At 43.9% G+C, this 22,850-nt stretch overlaps 1 protein-coding gene across 1 annotated transcript in view; it reads right to left on the bottom strand.

The window, feature by feature from the left end:
* Positions 1-22,850, bottom strand: part of GPKOW (G-patch domain and KOW motifs) — a 38,671-nt gene extending 15,821 nt beyond the window's left edge. The window contains exons 1-2 of the mRNA XM_088453387.1: positions 22,644-22,850; positions 6,451-6,608 (exon numbers count right to left, since the gene is read on the bottom strand). Coding sequence (XP_088309513.1) covers positions 6,451-6,608; positions 22,644-22,792 — 307 coding nt within the window. The 5' untranslated portion in view covers positions 22,793-22,850. The remainder of the gene's footprint in view (positions 1-6,450; positions 6,609-22,643) is intronic.

Here is a 22,850-nt window from a genome sequence, read left to right on the forward strand (position 1 = left end):
CCTGGATTCCGACCAGTCGGGATTTCAGCACCAGAATTCAGACAGCCGGGTTGCCAACTACATCCCCTGATAACACTCCCACAAGACTGAGCAGTTTAGCAATACTTCTACTGTGAGTGAAACAGTGCAAAACACTGCACATTGGCGATGACATGAGCAGATATAAAAGATTTTGGACAAGGAAAGAACATAAGAATTAAAGGATCAATGAATCAATACAGCCGCAATATCTCCCTTCTTATGTCCCTACCTTCTAAGAGGGAATACTCTCAGGAATATCAGAGACAGAAGCAGTGGGAGACAATTATCTCATTATCTTCCTGCTATGAGCCTCCAGGGAACCACGTAATATCCCACCAGAACACAAGGACTATATGCTCTAAATGCATCTCTCAGCTACCACTGTAAATAACATGTGTCAGCCACAGTCCTATACTGAAGTGCTATAATGCATAGAATACGTACAGAAGGGCTTTTCCTGGGATAAGGCCTACAGGCAGCATGTCACAACATATCCGCCAGAGTCAAATAACCTATTAAAAAAATGGTACATACCCAAATGCCCAAGACCAATCATATTTATGGTGCAGTCAGGGGTCACAATGGAAAGAAAAAAAAAACAAAAAAAAAAAAACTGTGTCGTCTGGAAGCTTGAGGGGACCGCAATGCGGCACACCGAGATGACGATACCTGATAAGGTCCCCTATGCTCAGCAGGGGAATGCACCCAAGGCCAAATAATCTGTCTTTTAGTTTATTGCAGGTTAGGATCGTAAGGACATTGTCTACGTGCACTTTCACCCCGGGAATAACTTGCTAGTGAGGGTTTAACAGTAATCCTGTGATTCTCACAGTTTGTTACGGTTTAAGGTGTGTACAAACGTAACGATTTTTTGAACGATTTAACTATAACGGCGTCGTTATCGTTCAGTTTGGGAGCTATAACAATGAACGAAAATCGTTCAAGCGCGCTCCCGTTTGTAGTTCATTTCAGACTGTCCAACATAACGATTTTCATTAAGGGAAGGAACATATTTCGTTCATCGTTGTAAAAATCGTTCCATTACACTTCAAAAAATCGTTCCCTTTTCAAGGGAAAATCTGACAGATAATCGTTGGTTACAAAATAGTTATGTGTGTATGCACCTTTACTGCCATTCCCACAAACTGAAACATTCATTTGTATTCAAGACAACTTAAGCTGGGTAGATATCAGACGATCAGCAAACGTTGTGATGTCCGGGAGTTCAAGGCGAAATCTGTAGGACCAAAATGATACAGTGCATACACACTGTGCAATCTTACAGACGACGGGACGATATATCTTGCATCGTTTGGTTGTTAGATTGCTAACTATATAATATTAACATATCGCCCGGTCGTTCGCTAGAGCGTACACTCTGCACGATTTGAACAAAATCTTCACGAGAATGTCAGATTGAGCTGCATGTAGGGGCGAACTGAAGATGCGACGGACGCCGTCTCGGGAGCGCGCATAGCACGTACACACTTGAATATTTGAAGTTCCAGTCAGTCGGAATCGGGCAAATCATTTAAAATATCGTGTAATGTGTACCCAGCCTAAGTCTTCGCTGATAGTGGCTTACAATTTTCCTCAACTGCGGTTATATTTAGGGGCCCAGTGCTATGTAACTGTAGATTTTCGCACACTGTAGACGGGTCAGCAAAAATATTTGTCTCCATACAAAAGTTTTTACTCTACTCTATTAAAAATAATTTCTTTAGCAGAGTTAGCTTATAATAGGAGTGTGGGTGCATCCCAATTAACAAATGTAGTTACTTTACAGATGATCGGAATGCCGGCGGGCGAAATCCCGGCGCAGGAATCCTGACATGCGGCCACAACACCGGAATCCCGACCGAGTGAGATGCAGACGCCGGAATCTCAACAGACTGCATTCCGATCGTAAGTATAGCGCCTCCAGTTAACTGTTAGACGCGCGGGGGATTGAGATTTATGTTTAGGCACCGCATTAGGGTTAGGCTGCGAGGTTTGGAGGTTACACCCGGGGGTGAGTTAGGGTTAGGCACCAACATTGGGGGTTAGGCATTAACTGGGAGCGTTAGGGTGCGGGGGAGGGTTAGGATGCAGGAAGGGAGGGTTAGTATACTTACCTACCTCCTGTCGGGATTCTGAGCATCGGGATGCCGCTGTGTCTTTTGGCAGCCGGAATCCCAACTGCCGGTCTCCCATACCCAACCCCTATTCAACAGTGGAATCAGCACCTGTTTTGTTGCACATACCACTATTGCTATATGAAGTGGTCTAGATTGATTGTTCACGTTAAGCATAAGAACGTATTTTCATGTAATATTTCAACATCGATCCCTTTAGTTGCTGTTATGTTTGATCAGATATAATTTAAACATTACTAAATGTCACAGCAGAATTCATGTGCATTACATAACTGGCTACAGATACTTTTATGGTTTACTTCTTCAGAGCTTCAGGTTCACTAATTTCACACTCTCAGTTACTTTCTCCTATACTATGGGAAATACCAGCAGTAAGGCAGCACTCTCCCCAATAGCTTTACAGTTTTTCACAATTATGCAGAATATCTATCCCCCCCCTCGCCCTATCTTTATTTTTTATTTTTCAATTTGTAGGTCACACAATCATTTTTTCTGGTTCCACTACATTTATTATACTAGTCACCTTAAGGCTTATAACGCAGCACTGCCCATGTGGATCGTACCTTATACATTACATATGAAGACAGGAAACAGGAGGTAAAGAAGGACCTGATCGTGTGAGCTTACAGGTGATGCATTCATTGGGGTCAACCAATTAGGTGCGAGCTGGTTTCATGAAACTAGCAGACTTCGCACAAGAGAGTTCTCCAATCCTATTAAAAATGTCTATTCGAAGTACTCGCAGCGAGGGGTTGCGAATGGTCAGCCAAAATGCGATGCGAGAGGTGCATGAAAAAGTGGGGGGACCCTCCTGGAACCTAAAAAGGTGACAATTTGGCTTGCAAAATCATACAGAAGGCTGTTGGAGGGCATCCTGTAGCTTTTGAAAGGGTGTTAAATGACTGATATGTACTTTTTTTTTTTTAAAGTAAAAAAAAAAAAAAAAAAAATGTATAAAGGAAAAATCAGCAAAATATAGTACGCCTCACTCAAACTGGCGTGGCAGCTCCGAAGGGATAGTTACCAATTCCCTCTATGCAAAAAATGCAACCAAATTTATTTAAAAAGATACAGAGCGCCTATCCTGCAGCAAGTAGTAAAGAGACATAAAAACCCTAGTTTACCAATAGTAACATTATATAATGATAGTATCTTATTGGCATTTTAGTTAGAAGGGCTAATGCAAATAGATACTATCAATGTATTATGTTACTATTGGTAAACTAGGGTTTTTATTACCTGAAAAATATAATTTATAACTTTATTGCTATTGTGTTTTATGCATTTGAGGATAATAAACTATTGTCAATGATTGTGATGGAATTGTGAGTGACATATGTATTTTTACTAACTACTTGCTGCATTATAGACACTATCTTTAAATAAAAAAAATTATAAAAAGTAAAAAACTTCTATCGTTTACTTTCATACGAAAAAAAAAAAAAAAAAAAAAATGCTTTCGGGGGACTTTGAGGTGGCTATAATTATGTAAAAAGGCATTCTGGAACATATATACGAACACACACTCTAGGGGTTGACAAAAAGAAACAGGCTACTCCAGACCAAACTGGCTGCAGCTGCAAAAAAACAAACAAACACTCTTTCACAATGGATTGACCCTGACCCACCCACTCCTACATTATTACATCCTCAAATTACATTTTTGTTTACAATGGACTGGACAGAGATGTCCACCAATAAGGAAGGCCTTACAGAAAGGTCTTTTGGCACCTGGTTGCCTTACGACCATACTTTATCCCCATCACTTAAAAGACTCTGCGGATATGCTCCAACTCACTTCATGGTTTACATTGGAAGTTCTTTACAATGGCCCTCCCTTCTGACCCCCACTCTAATTTTAACTGGACCACTATTTATAGATGTGATTGATTCCTTTGTGTACAATTGTAGTTCATGTAGATTTATTTACTGCAAATAAATGTGCATCTTGCTATGTTGCTTCTCTGTTTGTATTATTCGTGTTACTGATTACTTTTAAGTTTATTTGTATTGAATATGCTGTTCTAACAATAAAATATAAAAAAAAAAAATTATATATAAATATATATATTATATAAAAATTATTATTTTTCAAAAAATAAATACTCAATTAAATTTGGGGTGCATAATGCAACAAAATAGTTGATTTTGCGGTATTTTGGGCCTTTTTTTTAAACCCCAAAAACTGACATGTAATTATTGGAATAATTAAGCTAATTGGAAACTTCCAATTGCCCTATTGGTCATTAACTGTGGTGTCCAAGAGGTTCTGCATGATTTTAACCTTAAAATAAGATTTTTCCTTCCATCTCTCACCCTCAGGGAGGTGCGAATGGAAAAAAGTTTACTCTGACTGGTTCAATGCGAGTTTCTAATTGGATTGCAAAATGCTAAATGAATTTGCTGAGAAAGTGGCACCTCGCACCTAACTAGATTGACCCCATGGTATCATTCAGAGGAAAAGTATCATTGGTAACACAGGGAGGTTTTTGTTTTTGCCATTTTAACCTGCCTTATAGAGTCATTCTCTCTTCTTTGGTGGTAATCAAACAAAAAAATTATATATATATATCTCTTACTTTGTGCTGTGCTCACATAGCTTGTGCTTCGGCTTCCCTTTGTTGGGTTATTTATATTTTGATATACACTTAGTAGCACGCACACAACACTTATAGTCTCCCACATATATTTTTGTGACTGCTCCTGATCCCACCTCTAATCTCTTTCCCAGATATGTTTAGAGAAAGATTCATGCTGGAAAAGTCTCATCAGAGACTGGAAAACTACAGTATCCTCCTTTAAAAAAAATAAAACCTTTGCCAAGAAAATGAACAGTTTCCCCATATAAAAGTGGGAGAAGCAGAGGTCTACTGAACTGGGTGCCCATAACAGGTTTGAACTGGGAGCCCATAAACAGAACTTCTTGCATCGTTTCAATGAGTGCGAATTTCTCACTTGTTCCGGTTTATTGTTCTCTGAGTTTTTATGAACCAGATAAATATCTGCATCTGAACTTTTTAAAATTTTCTGCAGCTCAACTCACTGTACAACTTTTATTATTGTGTGCACTACTTTCTTGTAATCCTAAAAATCCCAGCGAGAGCAGCGGCCGTCAGAGAATGCGGAGGGTTGAAGTGAAGTTTACCAGCAGCTGTGTTAACAGAAGTTGCCTTTGTATAGTATTTTGTGTATTACCCGATGCCTTCTTACAGTACGTCCCTTACACACAGTCAGATTTGTTCTCTTCAAAACCTAGAGCGGTTTTGCACTAACTGTTTTTACTGTATAGAATACCGTAAAGCAATCTATGCCATAACAGCGGACAGAGCCTCATTGAGAACATGCAGACTGAAAGGTGGATTTTGTTTTTGCACTAATAAATATAAATTAAAAACAAGAATTGTGTTTTTGCTTAGTCCATACATGTCCAAAGATCCAAACTTCTAGGAACCTATATCCAATATCTCTGCTAATTTATGTACATACTGATTTCAGTAAGCATTCACATGGAGAAATTCTCTGTGCAAAGGCAGAACAGATCCAGGGATCAGTTTGGCATAGGTAAACTTGTTTCCTAAGCAAATGTTCCTGATGTATGCAAAAGGTGATTTAAATATGAAAAAAAAAAAAAAAAAAATTAATTAAAAACATAAAAACGCTTTTTTCCTCATGGCGTTCAGGTTTTCATAGTTAAAAATGGACCCAGATACAAAAGGAAGCAGCCATTTTCTGGGCTAATCCATCATCCATATAAATTCACTAGGAACTAGTAACATGAATGAGGCACTGAGTGCCTCGTGTCTCAGTGACAACACTTTTTCCTAGCAAGCTGAAAGCCTAAAGGCCCCCATACACGGTGCGATATAGCAGCCGATCTGACGGATTGGTACGATATCGCTGCTATAAAGGTACCGTGTATTGGCAAGATATCGGACAGAGTGCGCTCCCGTGGGGTTGTACATCGCACCTCCATATCTTTCTGTAGGTACATTTGATCTGGGGATGCGATGTACAATCTCATGCAGCGCTATGCAGGTGGGGGAGGGGGGGGGTGCTGGCATCTCGGGCGGTCGGCCACCTGATCGCACCGTGTGTGGGGACCGCCGATATGTCGTCCATCGGCTCCCCCGTCGCATGGTGCATATTGCACCGTGTATGGGGGCCCTTAATCGTCTTGCAAAACGGCGGACACCACCACATGTAGGCGACTCGTGCACTCCCAATTGACAAAAGGGTAATATGGCACAGATGTAAGGGAAAAGCGCACATTAGGAAAGGGGTATTGTGACGGCACCTGCAATGAGCTCCTGCACAGCCTGTGAGAGTACAGCATCCTGCTCCGTCTGTGGGCCCTCATTTTCAGCTTTCTCCTTATTCCAGCCGCTTTGGGACCACCGGTTCTTTTGTATAAGGGGGATCACCAGAGGCTTGGCAACGGGAGCCGGGTTAGCACTGAAAGGAGAGAAAGGAAATGGTTTATCAAGTCACAGCTCAAAGGAGACATTATAGTGAGCTTACTGCTTTATAAAACAATATAAAGCACTTTTCTGGCACAGTAGAATGAGAAATCCTGTGTCTGAGATGTGTCGCTATTGCTTGACAAATCCGTGAAAGCATACCATGGTTCCCAAAATAATGTCCTACAAGTGGCACAGCTTGAAGCTGAACTACCACCTATAGAAATTCATTTATAACCACAACCTAGCCAAAAACTGTGAGCTTTTCCACTGAAGCGTCCCACCCCCTAGCCAATGCCCTTGTGTTCCTCCATTCATATGCCCAACACCCTATAACCAAGGCCCGAGTGCTCAACCATCGTGCCTCACTCACCCCCTATCCAAGGCCCATGTGCTCCTCCACTAACATGACCTACCCTCTAGTCAACGCCCCTGGGCTCCTCCACTAATGTGCCTCACCCACTCTTAAAGGCTCCTTCATAGTTGTACCCTATTCCCTAGCCAAAACCAGTGTTCCTCAATTAATATACTCCACCCCCTATAGCAAAGGCCCCTCTGCTCCTCTATTAATGTACCGCACCCCCTATCGCTAAGGCCCCTGGGCTCCTCCATTAACTTGTCCTACCCCCTATAGTCAAGGTCCCTTAGTCCTCCACTGACCTGCCCCACACCCTAGTCAACACCCATGTGTTCTTCCATTAACGAGCCTCACCCCCTATAGCAAAAGTCCTTGGGCTGCTCCATTAATGTGCCCCACTCCGTAACCAAGGCTTCTGGGTTGCACAACTAATGTGCCCCACTCCCTAGCCAAAGAGCCTTGGCTCCTCAACTAACATGCCACAGCCTCTACCCAAAGGCCTCTGGGCTCCCCCACTGATATGTCCACCGCCTAGGGTGGCTCTTTCATTTCATTTACAGTCATGTCTGAAAGCTGGGAGGGTTTCAAAACAATACAATGTTATTGTGTAAGCGTTAAGGTGTCTACACATTCTGTAATTTTTGGCAAGTTCCTTATTTTAAGCCTAACTGGACAAACGGTTTGCCAGGTAACCCGACTGGATGACCAATGCATCAACCCTCCATGATCCAACTAGTTGACCCCAGGCTAAAATAAATTTCTTCAACTTTGACAAAGTTAGCAGCATTTTCATTGTATTATTTCCACATTTTCCTATTTAATCACTATAATTCCCCCAAAATCTGAAACTGGTTTTGTAGAGTAGCCCAGTATATGATTCTAATATACAGTACAACACCCTTGAAGAACTTAAAACAACAGTATACCCAATAAATGTTTGAAGCACCATTAAGTGAAGATCTACTGTACACAGGCGTGCCAGTGCGTTTGAACGCCGTTGCAGGGGCGTGCATAAATTATCCACTGCAATGCCCTACGCAGCCTAAGATCTCATAGCGTGTGATGAAGTTAGCAATTTCTGAGTAAGGTCAGAGCTTGTGCAAGTGTGCGCGAGGCTGCGATGGTACTTGATTGTACCGATGTTTTTGCAGTATTGCTAAGGATTACAGATGTGTGTAAGGTAAAGTGGGCGTCCTTATGTAGTGCTGTGGTGGCACAGCGATCGCAATGGATTAGCATACCTTCGCAGTGAGACTGCGTGCGTAAATCGCAGTTGCGATCCGTAATGAGTCAGGCCCTTGGTACATAGGGGGCCAGAGCCCAATCCCCATTGAGAGTAATGGGGACTGCGGTCTGAATCGCTAATTAGCCTTTTGCAGATTTCTGGGAAATCTCTTGCATTTGGCTACAGCTACGGTTTATAGCCCCGATACTTAAAGTCACGCCCAAAATATAGAAATATCCTGTAAAAACGGCAGCCACAAGTATCGGGGCTGGAGCCATTCCTAAAGCTGTTCAGATCAGAACATATAAATGAAAAGCAATCTATATAAGCACGCTTTGGAAAGTCTGTACATATAGAACCTCCCACTAGATCTGTCTACTGCTCCATGACGTTGGCAGTGATTAAATCAATAAAATAACTATTATACAGTTAACACGCTGAGACCTGCTCCTGACTCGCTTCCCCATTGATTGCCCTAGGGGAAGTCATTAGGTTACAGGCTACTACACTCAAATTATAATTAATTACAGCAAAGGCCACTAGTGAATGCTACATTGTAAAACAGATGCAATATATTAGGCACAATTGAGAGTATATAATCTGTTTTTTAATAACTTGCGCACTGTATTAATGGCACATCTCTGGCACAGTAACTGGTTATAGGTTTTATGAATAAATAAAATAAATGATGTGTAATCTTCATATAAATACACGGCTCCTGGAGTAATCTGTACAGACAATTGGCTCCATTATGTACGCATACTGCCGGCCATGAACAAGCTTTGGCAGCCTGGATCCCTCTTATACAATATAAATCTCTCCCTAATGCTGGGTACACGCTAGACGATATGTACCCCCGATGTGTCTGGGAACAAAGTCGTTTGCAGACATATCTCATCTGCTCTGCAGCACAGCAGATGGCCGATGTATCGGCAGATATATCGCCGCCCGGCGTGCACATGCTGCAGAGACCCCCCCCAGTGACTGACAGCTGAAATGCTCGCCCAGTTGTGATGTCAGGGAAAACACATCAAGCGGCAGATTGGTAAGTCTGTATAGCTTACCTGATAGACCACTGTGTCGGCAGATGCGTCGGCACAGTGCGTTCCCAGCTTAAGTTAGAAGCTGATTGGTTGGTACTTTATCTCTCACCAAGCTTTGAGAAATACCTTTTCCTTGGTCACACCCCCTTTCTGGACGCATGCGCGCCTATGGCGCGCGCAGAAGCGCCCTGGCTCTAGGTCCGGCGCCCTGCCTGCCGCCGGACCTAGGGCCTGATTCAGACCCTGATTCAACCCGCTGAGAGCTCGCAACCGGGTTGATGTTTGCCCACTGGGCATGCGCACAATGGAGCCGGCTCCGTTGTGCGCATGCGCGAGACCCGGCTAGCGACGGACGCTCCGTCGCTCCGGGTATCGCACCAAAGGGGGCGAGCTGTCGATGGTGATTGACAGCTCGGCCCGTTTGGTAGGCGTGGCCGGGGGGGTGGCTTCACAAACGGAGGCGTTCCCAAGCGAACGCCTACCGTTTGTGGGCGGCCCCACTGACATCACCAGTGATGTCAGTGGGAGAGCTTCCGGCTCTACTAGAGCCAGAAGCTCTCTGGGGCTTGCGGCCACGAGACCCTACCACAAGGGTCTCGTCGCAAGCCCGATGGTCGCGATGGTCAGGAGGCCGCACAAAAAAACCCCCAAAACGCCCAGATTCAGAGCGAGCGCTCTTTCAGAGTGTCCGGCTCTGAAGCAGGGCCCTAGAGTGAACAGCAGGACCCGCTCTGCGCATGGGAACAATGAGTTATTAATAGGTCCTCAGAACTTGTGACAATACAGTGATTAAAGTACATATTATCATCCTTTATTTATATGGCGCCACAAGGTGTCTGCAGCGCCTTACAAAGCACAGAAACAGTAGAAGCAAAACAGGAATAAAAAAGTGATTTACAGCACAGAACATTGCAGGACATGGGCAAGGTTTATAAACATTAGTGCAGCATCAACCATAGCACCCAAATACACAGCAGGGCGGCAGAGCCCAAAGGTTTGGATCAGTTATTGGCAGTGGGGTGGAGATGAGTGAGGGAAAGAAAAGGGAAGAGGGCCCTGCTCGTGGGAGCTTACAGTCTAAAGTATAACCGTATAAACTCCAAAGTGAGAAAGAGATATAGAGAACTCTCCCGTGTGGATTACACATCATACTAATGATCAGCAGATCATATTTTCTTTTATGACCACAAAGTTTAAACGGAAACCTACAGACCAGAATGAGTTTTTACATAGGAACAGTTCAATTCAACACAAGCTCTTAACCATCTAGATTGTTCAAAGATAAAAACAATTGGCGTGAAAATATTTGTCATAGGTTCAAAGCTTCAGGCAAAATTGTGTTAATTTGTCCAAACAATCTCTTTAATCCTTTTAACTAAATAAATTGTTTGCTCACATGACTTCAAAACTCAGAGCCGCCACCTCTCTGACCCCGCAGGCGGATATAAACTTTAATGTGCGAATCGCTCGGGGTCCGATAATTTGATATGGAAACAAACCGGCCAGCTTGCTCACTGAAAATCATATAGTGTACCGCTACGTGGCAAAACTATGTGCACCCCCAAACCCTTATGTGATTGATGGACATCTTTCTCCAAAACCACACATATTAATATGGAGTTGGTCCCCCCTGTGCAGCTATAACAGCAACCAGTCTTCAGGGAAGGCTTCCCACTAGACCAGCGTTTCTCAAACCCAGCACTCACGGAACCCTAAGGCTGGATACACACTTGTACAACCAGCTTTCTTGCTGACAGTCAGGGCGATTTACCTTTGCCCTGGACCATGCAAGACTGCCGATATACATTAGGAGATTTAGTATGTACTGCACCGCATACTATATCGCGCGACTGTCCTGCCGTATGGTCAATCACTCGATATCGCATGTGACTCACGGGAGCACGTAATCGGGCATACACACTGCACGATATGCCCGATTTGTTGTTCCAATTTGGCCGATATCGTGCAAGTGTGTACCAACCCTAACAGTGCATGTTTTCCAGATCATCTAACTGGAGCACATGTGTGTTAATTGACTAACACGAAAGGTCTACAGGTGGTATTATTCTTGAAGATACCTTAAAAACTGTTAGGGTTCCAGGAGGACGGAGTGTGAGAAGCACTGCACTAGATTTTGTAACAGGGCTCCAGGAATTCGCATCCATTAGTGAGGTCGGTCTCTGATGTTGTTTGATAAGGCCTGGCTCATGGTCAGTATTACGGTTCATCCTAAAAGCGTTCAATGGGGTTGAGGTCAGGGCTCGGTGCAGGCCTTTCAAGTTCTTCCACAACCAACTGTTGATGGACCTCACTTCAGGCATAGCCATGCTGAAACAGGCGACGGCTTTGCCCAAACTGGTTACCTCAAAGGTGGCAGCACACAATGCTGCCTATGTCATTAAGCTGTATGCATTAATATAATAATTTTCCTATACTTGAACTAAGGGGCCCAGCACAACCATGCAAAACAGCCCCGGATCATTATGCCTCCACCAGCACTACAGTATACAGCTGGCAACACGCATTCCGATAGGAACTGTTGGCCTGAGACCCAGCAAACTCAGAGTTGTCCTTAAGTCTGCCATATGCCGTAGAGCGATTTGTCACGCTAGAGGACAGGTCTCCACCAATGAGGGTGTGCCTTACACTACTAGAGCCAACGATTGGCATTGTGATTGGTGATCTGAGCTCCCAATGAATAGTTCTTGTGCTGACCTTGCGTCTAGAAGTTAGGAACTCAGTAATGAGTGTTGTAACTGAGGACGGATGATTTTTATGCACTACACGGATCAACACCCTGCAGTATCATTCTCTGGGCGGAGTTCAATTCTCTCCAGCCCCTATCGCGCCCGACGGAGCTATTCTATTCTTGCTCCTGTCGGGCGCGATCAGCTGCCAAGCGCTACATTTCAGCTCGCAGCCCCTGGGGGATGAGAGCTGAAATGTGCGAAAAGTGACATGTTTGGGCGCCCAAACATCACTTTTCGCGAACGCACCCAGCACTTTGGTCGGGTTTAGCCGCTTTACGCGGCTAAACCTGACCTCTATGGGCGCGATCAGCGTGAAATTCTGGCACAATTGAATAGTGGCCCGCGATCTCCTGTCACTTTAGACGGGAGATGCGGTCCGCGAAATCAATTGAATTCCGCCCTATGTGCTACCGTTTCATGGCCGAGCCGCTGCTCCTAGAAGTTTCCACTTCACAATAACTGCGCTTACAGTTTTAAGCAGGGTAGAACTTTGATGGACTGACCTGTTTGGAGAGGCGGCATCCTATGACAGTGCCACATTGAAAGTCACTGAGCTCTTCAGTCCAGCCCATGCTATGGCTAATGTGTGACTATGGAGATTGCAGGGCTGTATGCTTGATGCTATAAGTGTGGCTGAAATGGCCAAACACACTAATGAGAAGGAATGTCCATGAAATGGAAGTGCTAACTCTGCTTAGTTCCCATCTATTAGAAATGGATGTTATGAATGCTAAATTGGGTTGTACAACGGGTAAATGACTATTGAAAGTTTTTATGATCTATAAACATCCAGGCTGTAAGCACTCGCCACAAACTTACTTGCACGTCTTTTTAGATCTTAAGAAAAATACCAAGAAATTGGATACAGGCGCTGTAAAGAGTGGTTATTTCCTAGCTGCCACTAAAAGAGGGCTAGTCAGGCCCAAGACAATACACAAACAATATACAAAAATGAAGTGGCGCTTTTGATGAATTGTTCACGAATACGGTTGATAAAATCATATAGACCACATGGGTCACTTTAATAAAATATATATAAACACTAAGATCAATATAAAACCATGTGGTTAACAAGCCAATGTATACATTAGGTACAGACCACATCAACACACTTCCTGTAATTGCCAAATATTGGGGAAAGAAGATGCACAATAATGTCACTTGGATGGTAGAAGATGTATAAAGTCCAATAGCAAGGACACAATGAAATATTGACACACTAAATAGTGTGTAGCTCTACTGTCCTGAGTATAATTACCAGATCCTTGTACCGATGGCGGGATACTCCTATTAACATACAATGAGTATGCTGCACTTGGAGTCCTCCAAATTGTACGGTGTGGGTCTTTGTAGATGTTCCAGATCTTGGAAGATGAAAAACAGAAATGTTCCCAGGCAAACGATTAGGTGCAGGAAGATAGATCCAAGATGGTTTGTATCCAATCTTTGTGTGTGTGGACACTTGGCAAGGGGATCCATCGTCCAACATATCGGGCGGTCCGCACACACGGTGCGATCGGGTGGCCAACCGCTGGACATGCCGGCTCCCCCCCTCTCTTACCCGCATAGCAATCCATGGGATCGCACATCGCATCCCCTTGTCTCATGGCCCTGCAGACAGATTAGGGGGTGTGATGTACGACCCCGCAGGAGCGCGCTCGGCCCGATATCAGGGCCATACACGGTGCGATATAGCAGGCAAATCGCACCAATCAGTCGGATCGTCTGCTTTAATCGCCCAGTGTATGGGCACCTTTAGATTAAATGAAATACGATCATTATGAGTGCTGCCTGTAGTATTTGCTTATACATGGTTGCGTCCTTTGCCGTCGGCATCCCTCATATAATTGTGCACAGAGTGTCCTCCGATACCCAGGTATATAATCTACACACAGAAGTGCACCTCTAATTACATAAAACAAATCTTACTCTATCTAATGCCTGACAAGATAGTTGGATACTATGGGCTTCATTCAGAGGCGGCCGTACGGTCTATGACCGCACGGCCGCCTCAATGTTTGTCCAGTGCGCATGAGGGAGCCGGCTCCTTCGTGCGCATGCGTGAGGCCCGCTACGACTGACAGCGCCGGTCGTAGCGGGTCTCTTTCCAAAGGGGGCGAGCTGTCGATGTTGATTGACAGCTCGCCCCGTTTGGAAGGCGGGCCGGGGGGGTGGCAGCCCAAACTGAGGCGTTCCCATGGGAACGCCTACCGTTTGGGGGAGGCCCCACTGACATCACTAGTGATGTCAGTGGAGAGCTTCCGGCTCTGACAGAGCCAGAAGCTCTCCGGGGCTTACGACAAGTGAGACCCTACCCTAGGGTCTCGTCGTAAGCCCCGATGGTCGCTGACCATCGCGACCATCACCCTAGCGGTAGTTAGAGCTGTGGGTGTAAACCCACAGCCTAACGACCGAAACGGAGGCGGCCGGTCAGGATGCAAGCGGCCGCCCAGTTTCTGAGCGACCGCTTGCATCCTCCGACCGCCTCTGAATCAGGCCCTATATGTAGTGACAAGAAAGCAGCCAGTGGATGGATTGCATATAAAAGGCTGCCTTATGTTAGGATTCATGTTCAGCAATAGTGGCTTCACTAAGAAAATTAGCTATGAAAAAATAGCAGCTAAAACCCCCCCTCCTGAACAAGCAGATCCCTATGTACACAGTGCGCTGCAGCTGCCCCCTCACCAGATGGCACACAATTAGCATGTACACTGTCTGCTTCTACACATACGGTATACTCGGCAGGGGAACACAGAATAAATGCAAACATTCAGAAAGGACTCATGCACTAAGGCAGTGGTTCCCAATCTGTGCGCCGTGGCACCCTGGGGTGCCTCGGGACACTTGCAGGTTGGTTGTCCAGCACCAAATCAAATTTATTTGTGGTCAATGTAATGTAAATATGTGGACAAAAAGGAAGTGCCAACCTGTCCACCACCACATAACAGAACCTAAGGATGACAGGTCAGCACCATTTACTTCACTTTACTACATTTATTCTGAATTTCTCAATAAAAAAAACTTTTGGCTTTAGGGTGCTGTGAAAAGAATGCCGATACACTAGGGTGCCGTGGTTCAAAAAAACGTTTGGGAACCACTGCACTAAGGCATCAGTTTTTACTTTAAAAGGTTATAGCATCATATACCAAAGTCAAGGCCACTAAAAAGCTGACCAGCAGGAAAGAAATGGCCTCTCTTTTTAGCCACAAGCTCAAATAAGATCAGATCGCCATCCCCAAATGCATTTATAACCTCGGGGGATGCGTAGCTATAGGTTTATTGTGTAGAGATATCGTCTCACCATCTCCATGCCCAATGGCTGAACCATTCGACAGGGCCTGGGAACAGGATCTAGGGACCTCCCTGAATGAGGAAGGACAGTCACTTACACCTTCATCCACCTCCTTACACTCACTCCAGGCAAGGGTTCACTTTCCATTTGGTGTAGCGAAAACCCTAAATACTATATTTAATAATTCATTCTGCTGTGTAATTTCTAGTACGGATTAAGACTTGATACAATAAAGGCGTCATCTCTAAATATCATTCACAAATACAAGTCAGATCATGAACTGTTAGCCTGCAGCATTTATAGCACAGGATCGAGGTTAAAAAAATACTTTTTCCAATACGGAGAAAAGAAACAGTCAGCATTTTCCACCACTGAGGAACTGCTGAGAAGCACTTCCTAATATTTAAGGAGCTCCATCATAAGGTCTTTATTTTGTGTGTGCGTGTGTTTTTAATAGACAGAAAAACACCTTTACTTAGGTTGTAAACTACTCTTGGTATTCCTAATAAGACTTACTTCCAAGAGCGAAGTATTTATTGGACGGATTATATATATATATATATACACACATATACACACACAAAAAGCACTAATCCACGATTTGGGGTGCAACATGGTATGTGACCACATTGTTTAAATAGAAATTACAGGGGCTCTGCACTCACCATAATAACTAAAAATAATAAACATAATAAACAGTGGGGTTTTAGTTCATGAATTGATCAATGCATTTAAGCTTGCAGCCCATCGTCACGGGACCCCACTTTACTGCATATATGTGTGTATTTTTATTTTTATTTTTTTGCAATGATTGGATATTGTCTGCAAGGGTATGGCTACTTATGCACCGCCCAACACACAATTTAAGAGGTTGCATGAAAGTGGTGGACAGGGCAGGGTGCAGTGGTCCAACACGGGAATGCATAAGAGGTTCTGTCTTATGGTGCGTAAACATGGGACGATTAAAATGCTCGATATGAACGATATCAATCATATCGTTATCGTTCATATCGTGCATTTTTTGGTCCCTTCCAACCCACCAACGACCTGCAATGCGTGGGCATGTATGGACGATAACGATATCGTCCATGCATGCAGGCCAACCTGGTCGATATCGGCCAGGTTACTATAGGGACCAGCGATCGTTGATCGCTGGTGGTGTTCTGGATGGTTGATATCGATCATCCAGCGCACCCGGGAGATCGTTCAGCGATATCCATATCGCTGACGGTCGTCCCGTGTGTATGCACCAATACTGTATACAGCCAATCTGGTCAGCTACTATGGTGATGTTTCCAGACACCTTGTAAATGGTTAAAAGAAAAAGTGTAGTAGACATTCTTCTGGCTTTTTATTTGCTTTTACACAATAAGGGGCCCAATGCGATCTGCACGCTATATTAGCGCCCATGATCGCATTGCAGTATCCCATGATAGCACCGGGATGTATTAAACCTCACGCAGGGACAGGGGCTCCAAAAGCAGCCCATCCCTACAATGTGCTCGGAGTGAAGAGTCTACATCGGTGGTCTCTTCACTCCGCATTTAGGACTCCTGCGCACAAGCATGTACAGCGGCCATTGCCGGGCTTCCGGCAATATTCGCGAAGTGTAACCCATAGGCTACAGCAGCACGGCGCCATCTGCATGAGGTGGAAGCTGCGGGGACCAAACTCCGGAATGCGAGCTTGGCAAGTCTGACAGCATCGCATCCCCCACAGAAACCTAAAGGGGCTGCGGCTGCTGTGGGAAATGGAGGGACTTCAGCAGATATCCCTCCAAAATACATCTGGGGGATACTTCATTTTTGCGGGTATCCCCTGAAAAAAACTGGTGTTTACAGGAAATATGCAGCAAATATCTCAGCACCTTCCCAAAAAGAGAGAACATCTCATCTGTAACTAGAATCATATTTCATAATAGAAATATAGGTGGTAATTCTGAGCTGCAGCCAGCCGTGTCTTTATGCTAATGTCGCGAATACGGAGACACCCATTTGTGAAGGTGCAAATCCATCTCGGTGCACCATGGAAACTTACAGCAGCCCTACGGCAGCAGGAGCAGGTTCTCCACCCAAGTACTATGGCCTCCTGTGTAAGCCGCTGGGCGCCTTTGGACGCAGCCACTTTCTGCGTCACGCCCGTGACGCACATGCTTCTTACCCACCCCCGTGTAACCTACCAGGAGCGGCTACAGAAATCCAGAAACCGTGCACCCGATTCTGCTCTGCGCCTGAGTGCTATCGATCGGGGACATGTTCTGTACGACTCTGACACATGAGAGGACTTACAACATCGGCCAAGTGCGTGCGGCATCAACACTGCATAGAGTCAGGTCTATAATATGTGAGTCTACATGCTCAAAAGAGAGAATATAATATAATATATATTTTTTTTTTTTCACAATGACAAAGCCGCACTACACTTGATGTAGTCAACATAATTGGTGCAAGGTCCTCATATTAAATAAAGTAATCATCCATCCAAGAGATCCAATCAGGGGCTCAGGTATAGATCTGACCAGCACTCCATTAAGTCATAAATATTTAATATCCATAGTGCAAAAAATCTTTTAAAGCAGCACATGTACTAGCAGCATATAGCATTTAATATATCACTTATCCCGCCATAGCTGGGGCTCAGCGTTCCCTGTGGGAATAGTTGCTGGATATGAACGCTGAGCCCCAGCTATGGCGGGATAAGTGATATATTAAATGCTATATGCTGCTAGTACATGTGCTGCTTTAAAAGATTTTTTGCACTATGGATATTAAATATTTATGACATAATGGAGTGCTGGTCAGATCTATACCTGAGCCCCTGATTGGATCTCTTGGATGGATGATTACTTTATTTAATATGAGGACCTTGCACCAATTATGTTGACTACATCAAGTGTAGTGCGGCTTTGTCATTGTGAAAAAATAAAATAAAAGATATATATATATATATCTCATGAATCAAAGGTTCTACAGTGTGCAGTCATATCATTATCAAAAATACACAAACAACTCTTCTATTCACACCAGTTGGCATATCATGGGCCCTAGACAGGACAGTCTTATCTAAGAGTTCAATGGTAGCTTTTTTTTTTTTTTAAATCTAACTCCAGACTTCCCCAATACAAAAATATTCTGGAAGATACCCACAACCCCCTCAAAAAATGGCAAGATGTTACTCATGCAGTAAATCCGATTAATTTTGACAAATACACATTATTAAAGCCCATATATCAAATCTAAAAAAACAGCTCGATCGAAAAAATCCGATCACAACAGACCTGTTTAAGAGATAGTAACAAGCTTCATCCAATGCTGGAAGGGAGCTCCACAAGGTGCCTCCGTCAACTGTGATTCCTCGGGGCCCAGGAAAGCATTGGAAGAAATAAGACCACCCACGCGTTTGTCTATACGGGCTCCATTAACAAACATACTGTTGGTGAAACTGTGATACTTACTAATATGCCGCTGGCATTTACCATACCTTACCTGAACGGCGAGGTTCAGCATTGTCCCCCCCCCCCCCCCCCCGTCTGTGGTGTCCTCTAGTGTGTTGCTGGCAGCCTAGCGCTGTCATCAACAGGTTACTGACTAATGTGCATGCGTGATGAACGCCTACGCATGCAAGTCTGGAAGGCTTTGCTGGGTCGTCACTGCCGGAAATGTGGACTGTGCCGCTTACACAATCTATAAATGACGTCATAGAGGTTTGCCAAATATTGTGTGTATGTCATAACTCCTTTAGCAAGTGCTAAAGTAGTTATGACTCGTTCTTAAATGGAGCCCTAAAGCTAGGTACATGCTAGACGACTTGTAAACGATGTGATTTTGTCAACGATTTCCATTCAACTACCGGGCAAATGATCTAGTACATACACACTGTGCGTCCTAACAAACGACCAAATGATATACCGTGCATCATTTGGTGGTTACATTGTCAACTACATAATGTAACCATATCGCCTGATTGTCCGGTAGAGCGTACACACTGCGCGATTTGCTGGGAATCGTTGACGAGATTGACAGATCTTCCTGCATGTACAAAAGATGTGAAGATGCGACAAACACAGCGGGAGCGCGCATAGTGCGTACACGCTAGACGTTTTGAACGATTTGATGTTCCGATGCGTCTGAATCGGCCAAATCGTTCACAATAAGTCTAGTATGTAGGGGCCTTAAGACTTCTTTGGGGGTTTGGCCTCCCACGCCTATATACATGGCTGTTTTATATTATAGGATAATTGAATGCACCAATCTATACAAAACAGGAAATAGACAACCTACATGAACTTGGTGATCTCCTTGGTCACCTCTCAAACTAAATAAACTACATTAGTCAATCAAATGTTGTTCATAACTAATAACCAAACAAAGCTAACTAATGTCCGGGTACACACTGAAGCGATGTCGCTACGATTTGACCAGAACGGAACGACAAACTGTGCAGTGTATATGCACGATATCCGTGCTCCCGAGATCGCATGCAACGTTGTCAGGTTTGATTTGCTGCACATCAAACCCAACGCTATCGCACGAAGCGCCATGCATGTTAGTGAAGGATGGAACGAGTAATAGTTCCGTCCTTCATTAATCGCTGCAGTGTGTACTGGCATTCATCAGATGTGCTGGAAACTGGCATGATTGCCGGTTGTGCACAAGTGTGTACCCACCTTTAGTTGTAGAACCTACCAATTAGTTCTATTTCTTTACTTTTTAATTTATAGATAACCAACAAAACGTTGCCCGTTACCCTTATAGGATTTTTCCTATTATACCGTAATAAATTAAACGTACCCAAGTCACATGATACTGGTCGGAATTGCAATGAGCCGCAATAATACAATCATGTGACCTAAGTCAGACAGTAATATTTGGAATAAAGATCAGCCGAAATATTATAATAATGAGAATAATGGTTGACCGCAGTATTAGTAATCACACAGACTGGTTTACCAGAAATAAATAATTACAAAGAGAAACAGCATGCTAGTTAAAAGGATGGTCTGTCTCCATACGTTGTAAAGAATTTTAAGAGGGCTAAATTCGCCAAATGCCGCCATTTTTAAAAAGCCCAACTCAATACCTGTACCTCAATTATACAGTTGTGCTCTCCATTTTGCCAAGGACCAGTTGTATTAGCAGTACACACACACACACATAAAGAGATATATATATATATATATATATATATATATATATAACAATAAAATAAAATGCACTACTTAGCTAAACATGTTTTATTAGGAAGATGAAGAAATATCCTCATATGATTGTTAAATTAAACTAATCTCCTAAACTGGAGTGACTCCGTCCATTTTCTTGGTTACTTAATTACTGTTCATTCTAGCACCTTGCACCTGTCACAACCCGTGTAGTTCCTCTTTCCTGCCTGGAGGTGTCGTTCTCTGCTCTGGTGCTTCTACCACCCTTTCACATGTATATCAGCAGTTTGTTGCATCAGCTGAGTGTGCTAGAAGCACCCAGAGCATAGCGACACCCCAGGCAGGAAAGAGGAACTGCACGGGTTGACACAGGTGCTATAATGAAAACTACTTAATTATATAGATAAAATTAAACCAATCATGTCATCCTCCACCATTCCAGTGTAGATCCGGTATAATTTTCAATATCAGAAACATTTTTCAAGGTAAAAAGGTTTGGACCTACGTACATACAGTCAGGTGTATAAATATTGGGACATTGACAGAATTTTCATATTTTGGCCTCTATTCACCACCACAATGGCTTTGAAATGAAACAAACAAGATGTGCTTTAACTGCAGAGTTTCAGATTTAATTTGAGGGTAATTACATCCAAATCAGGTGAACGGTGTAGGAATTACAATGGTTTCTATATGTGCCTCCCACTTTTTAAGGGGCCAAAAGTAATGGAACAAACTAAACAATCCTAAATCAAACTTTCACTTTTTAATACTTTGTTGCAAATCCTTTGCAGGCAATTACAGCCTGAAGTCTGGAATGCATAGACATCACCAGACGCTGGGTTTCATCCCTGGTGATGCCCTGCCAGGCCTCTACTGCAGATGTCTTCAGTTCCTGCTTGTTCTTGGGGCATTTTCCCTTCAGTTTTGTCTTCATAAAGTGAAATGCATGCTCAATCGGATTCAGGTCAGGTATGCTAACATTATAAACAATTACATCAAAACACTTCAGGTAAAATGACATAACCTTATGTTAAATCGGGGGTATTTAATTGCAAAAAAAGACTTGTTTCCACTTTCCAGTATAACAAGGAATCTCTGCACTATATAAGTGGGAACCAACCTAGGCTACCAGTATTGGAGGGAACCATTACCAAGCCTAAAAAATAAACGTGTATCCCGGTTCATCAAAGGACACTATATCATTGGGGGTCTAGCTGCACCTCCGAACGGCTTGTCGTTTTCACAATAATCAGCACTTCCCTGTGTTAGTGGCGAGCACCCCAGACTTGATTAATTGAGGGAGGGGAGAGATAAGTCTTCTGATTTTATTGACATGTCTCTCCCATCATTTCTACATGTGATACACCCACCGGAAGCGCCATTGCAATAAATGGGAAGAAGTCTACACAGGTAAACCCGTCCAGCAAACATCAACCACATGTTGACAGCATATCCAACGCTGATCGGACACACACAATCATGATGTTTAAATGTATTTTGAACTTGTATTTTATTATTTATTTTGCTCCGGCACAGTAAGGCCCCTCAGACTTTGTCAAAAATTGCAATTTCAATTTAAATCTATAAGATCCTGATATGAACGTGAATTGGTATTTCACACACCTACAAAAAAAAGGGGTAAGAAGCTACTGGTATCAAATGCAACAGTCTGTAGAGGGGTTTGGTATGTTTTGTCGAGAGAATGTGGACAGCATTATGCCGACAACATTATGATGACGCATTACTAATGCTAATTTAAGTATTTTAGCAGTGTCAGCAATATGTTTAATGGTGTACTGCCGACACAGATTTAGCAGTAATGAATGCGTCGGTATAATGATGACAGCATTATGCAGTCCACATGCTGCCAACAAAACAAATACTTCCCATGTAGTGTCAGGGAACCATCAGCTATACATGTATAGGATGAGCAAGTTTGTGACAAGGTTTAACAGTCCCAATTTACATAACAATACAGCTAGCATGCCAGGGTGAAAGGATCCACCTAGCATACTAGGGACGCAGTATTCACCTAGCATGCCAGGGACGCAGGATCCACCTGGCATGACAAGGACGCAGGATCCACCTGACATGCCAGGGACGCAGCATCCACCTGGCATGCCAGGGACGCAGGATCCACCTGGCATGCCAGGGGCGCAGGATCCACCTTGCATGCCAGGGACGCAGGATATCTTGCTCACCTCAGCAGTTCCTTCCCTTCCGCCCCCAGCAGGTACTCCCTCTCTTCGCCGCCTCCGACCTCCGCATGCCCGGGCACCAGGAGCTTCTGCTTGGTGGTGCGGCTGAAGCCGAATGATATGGGTGCTGGTGAGGAGCCGGGCGCCGCCATTATTTCCCAGCTTCCAACAGGAGATACAGGACTGGCAAACTGGTGCGCAATGCATGCC

Source organism: Taudactylus pleione, unplaced genomic scaffold (genome assembly GCF_031769625.1).
Source record: "Taudactylus pleione unplaced genomic scaffold, aTauple2 ptg000579l, whole genome shotgun sequence".
NCBI classification, from domain to species: Eukaryota; Metazoa; Chordata; class Amphibia; order Anura; family Myobatrachidae; genus Taudactylus; species Taudactylus pleione.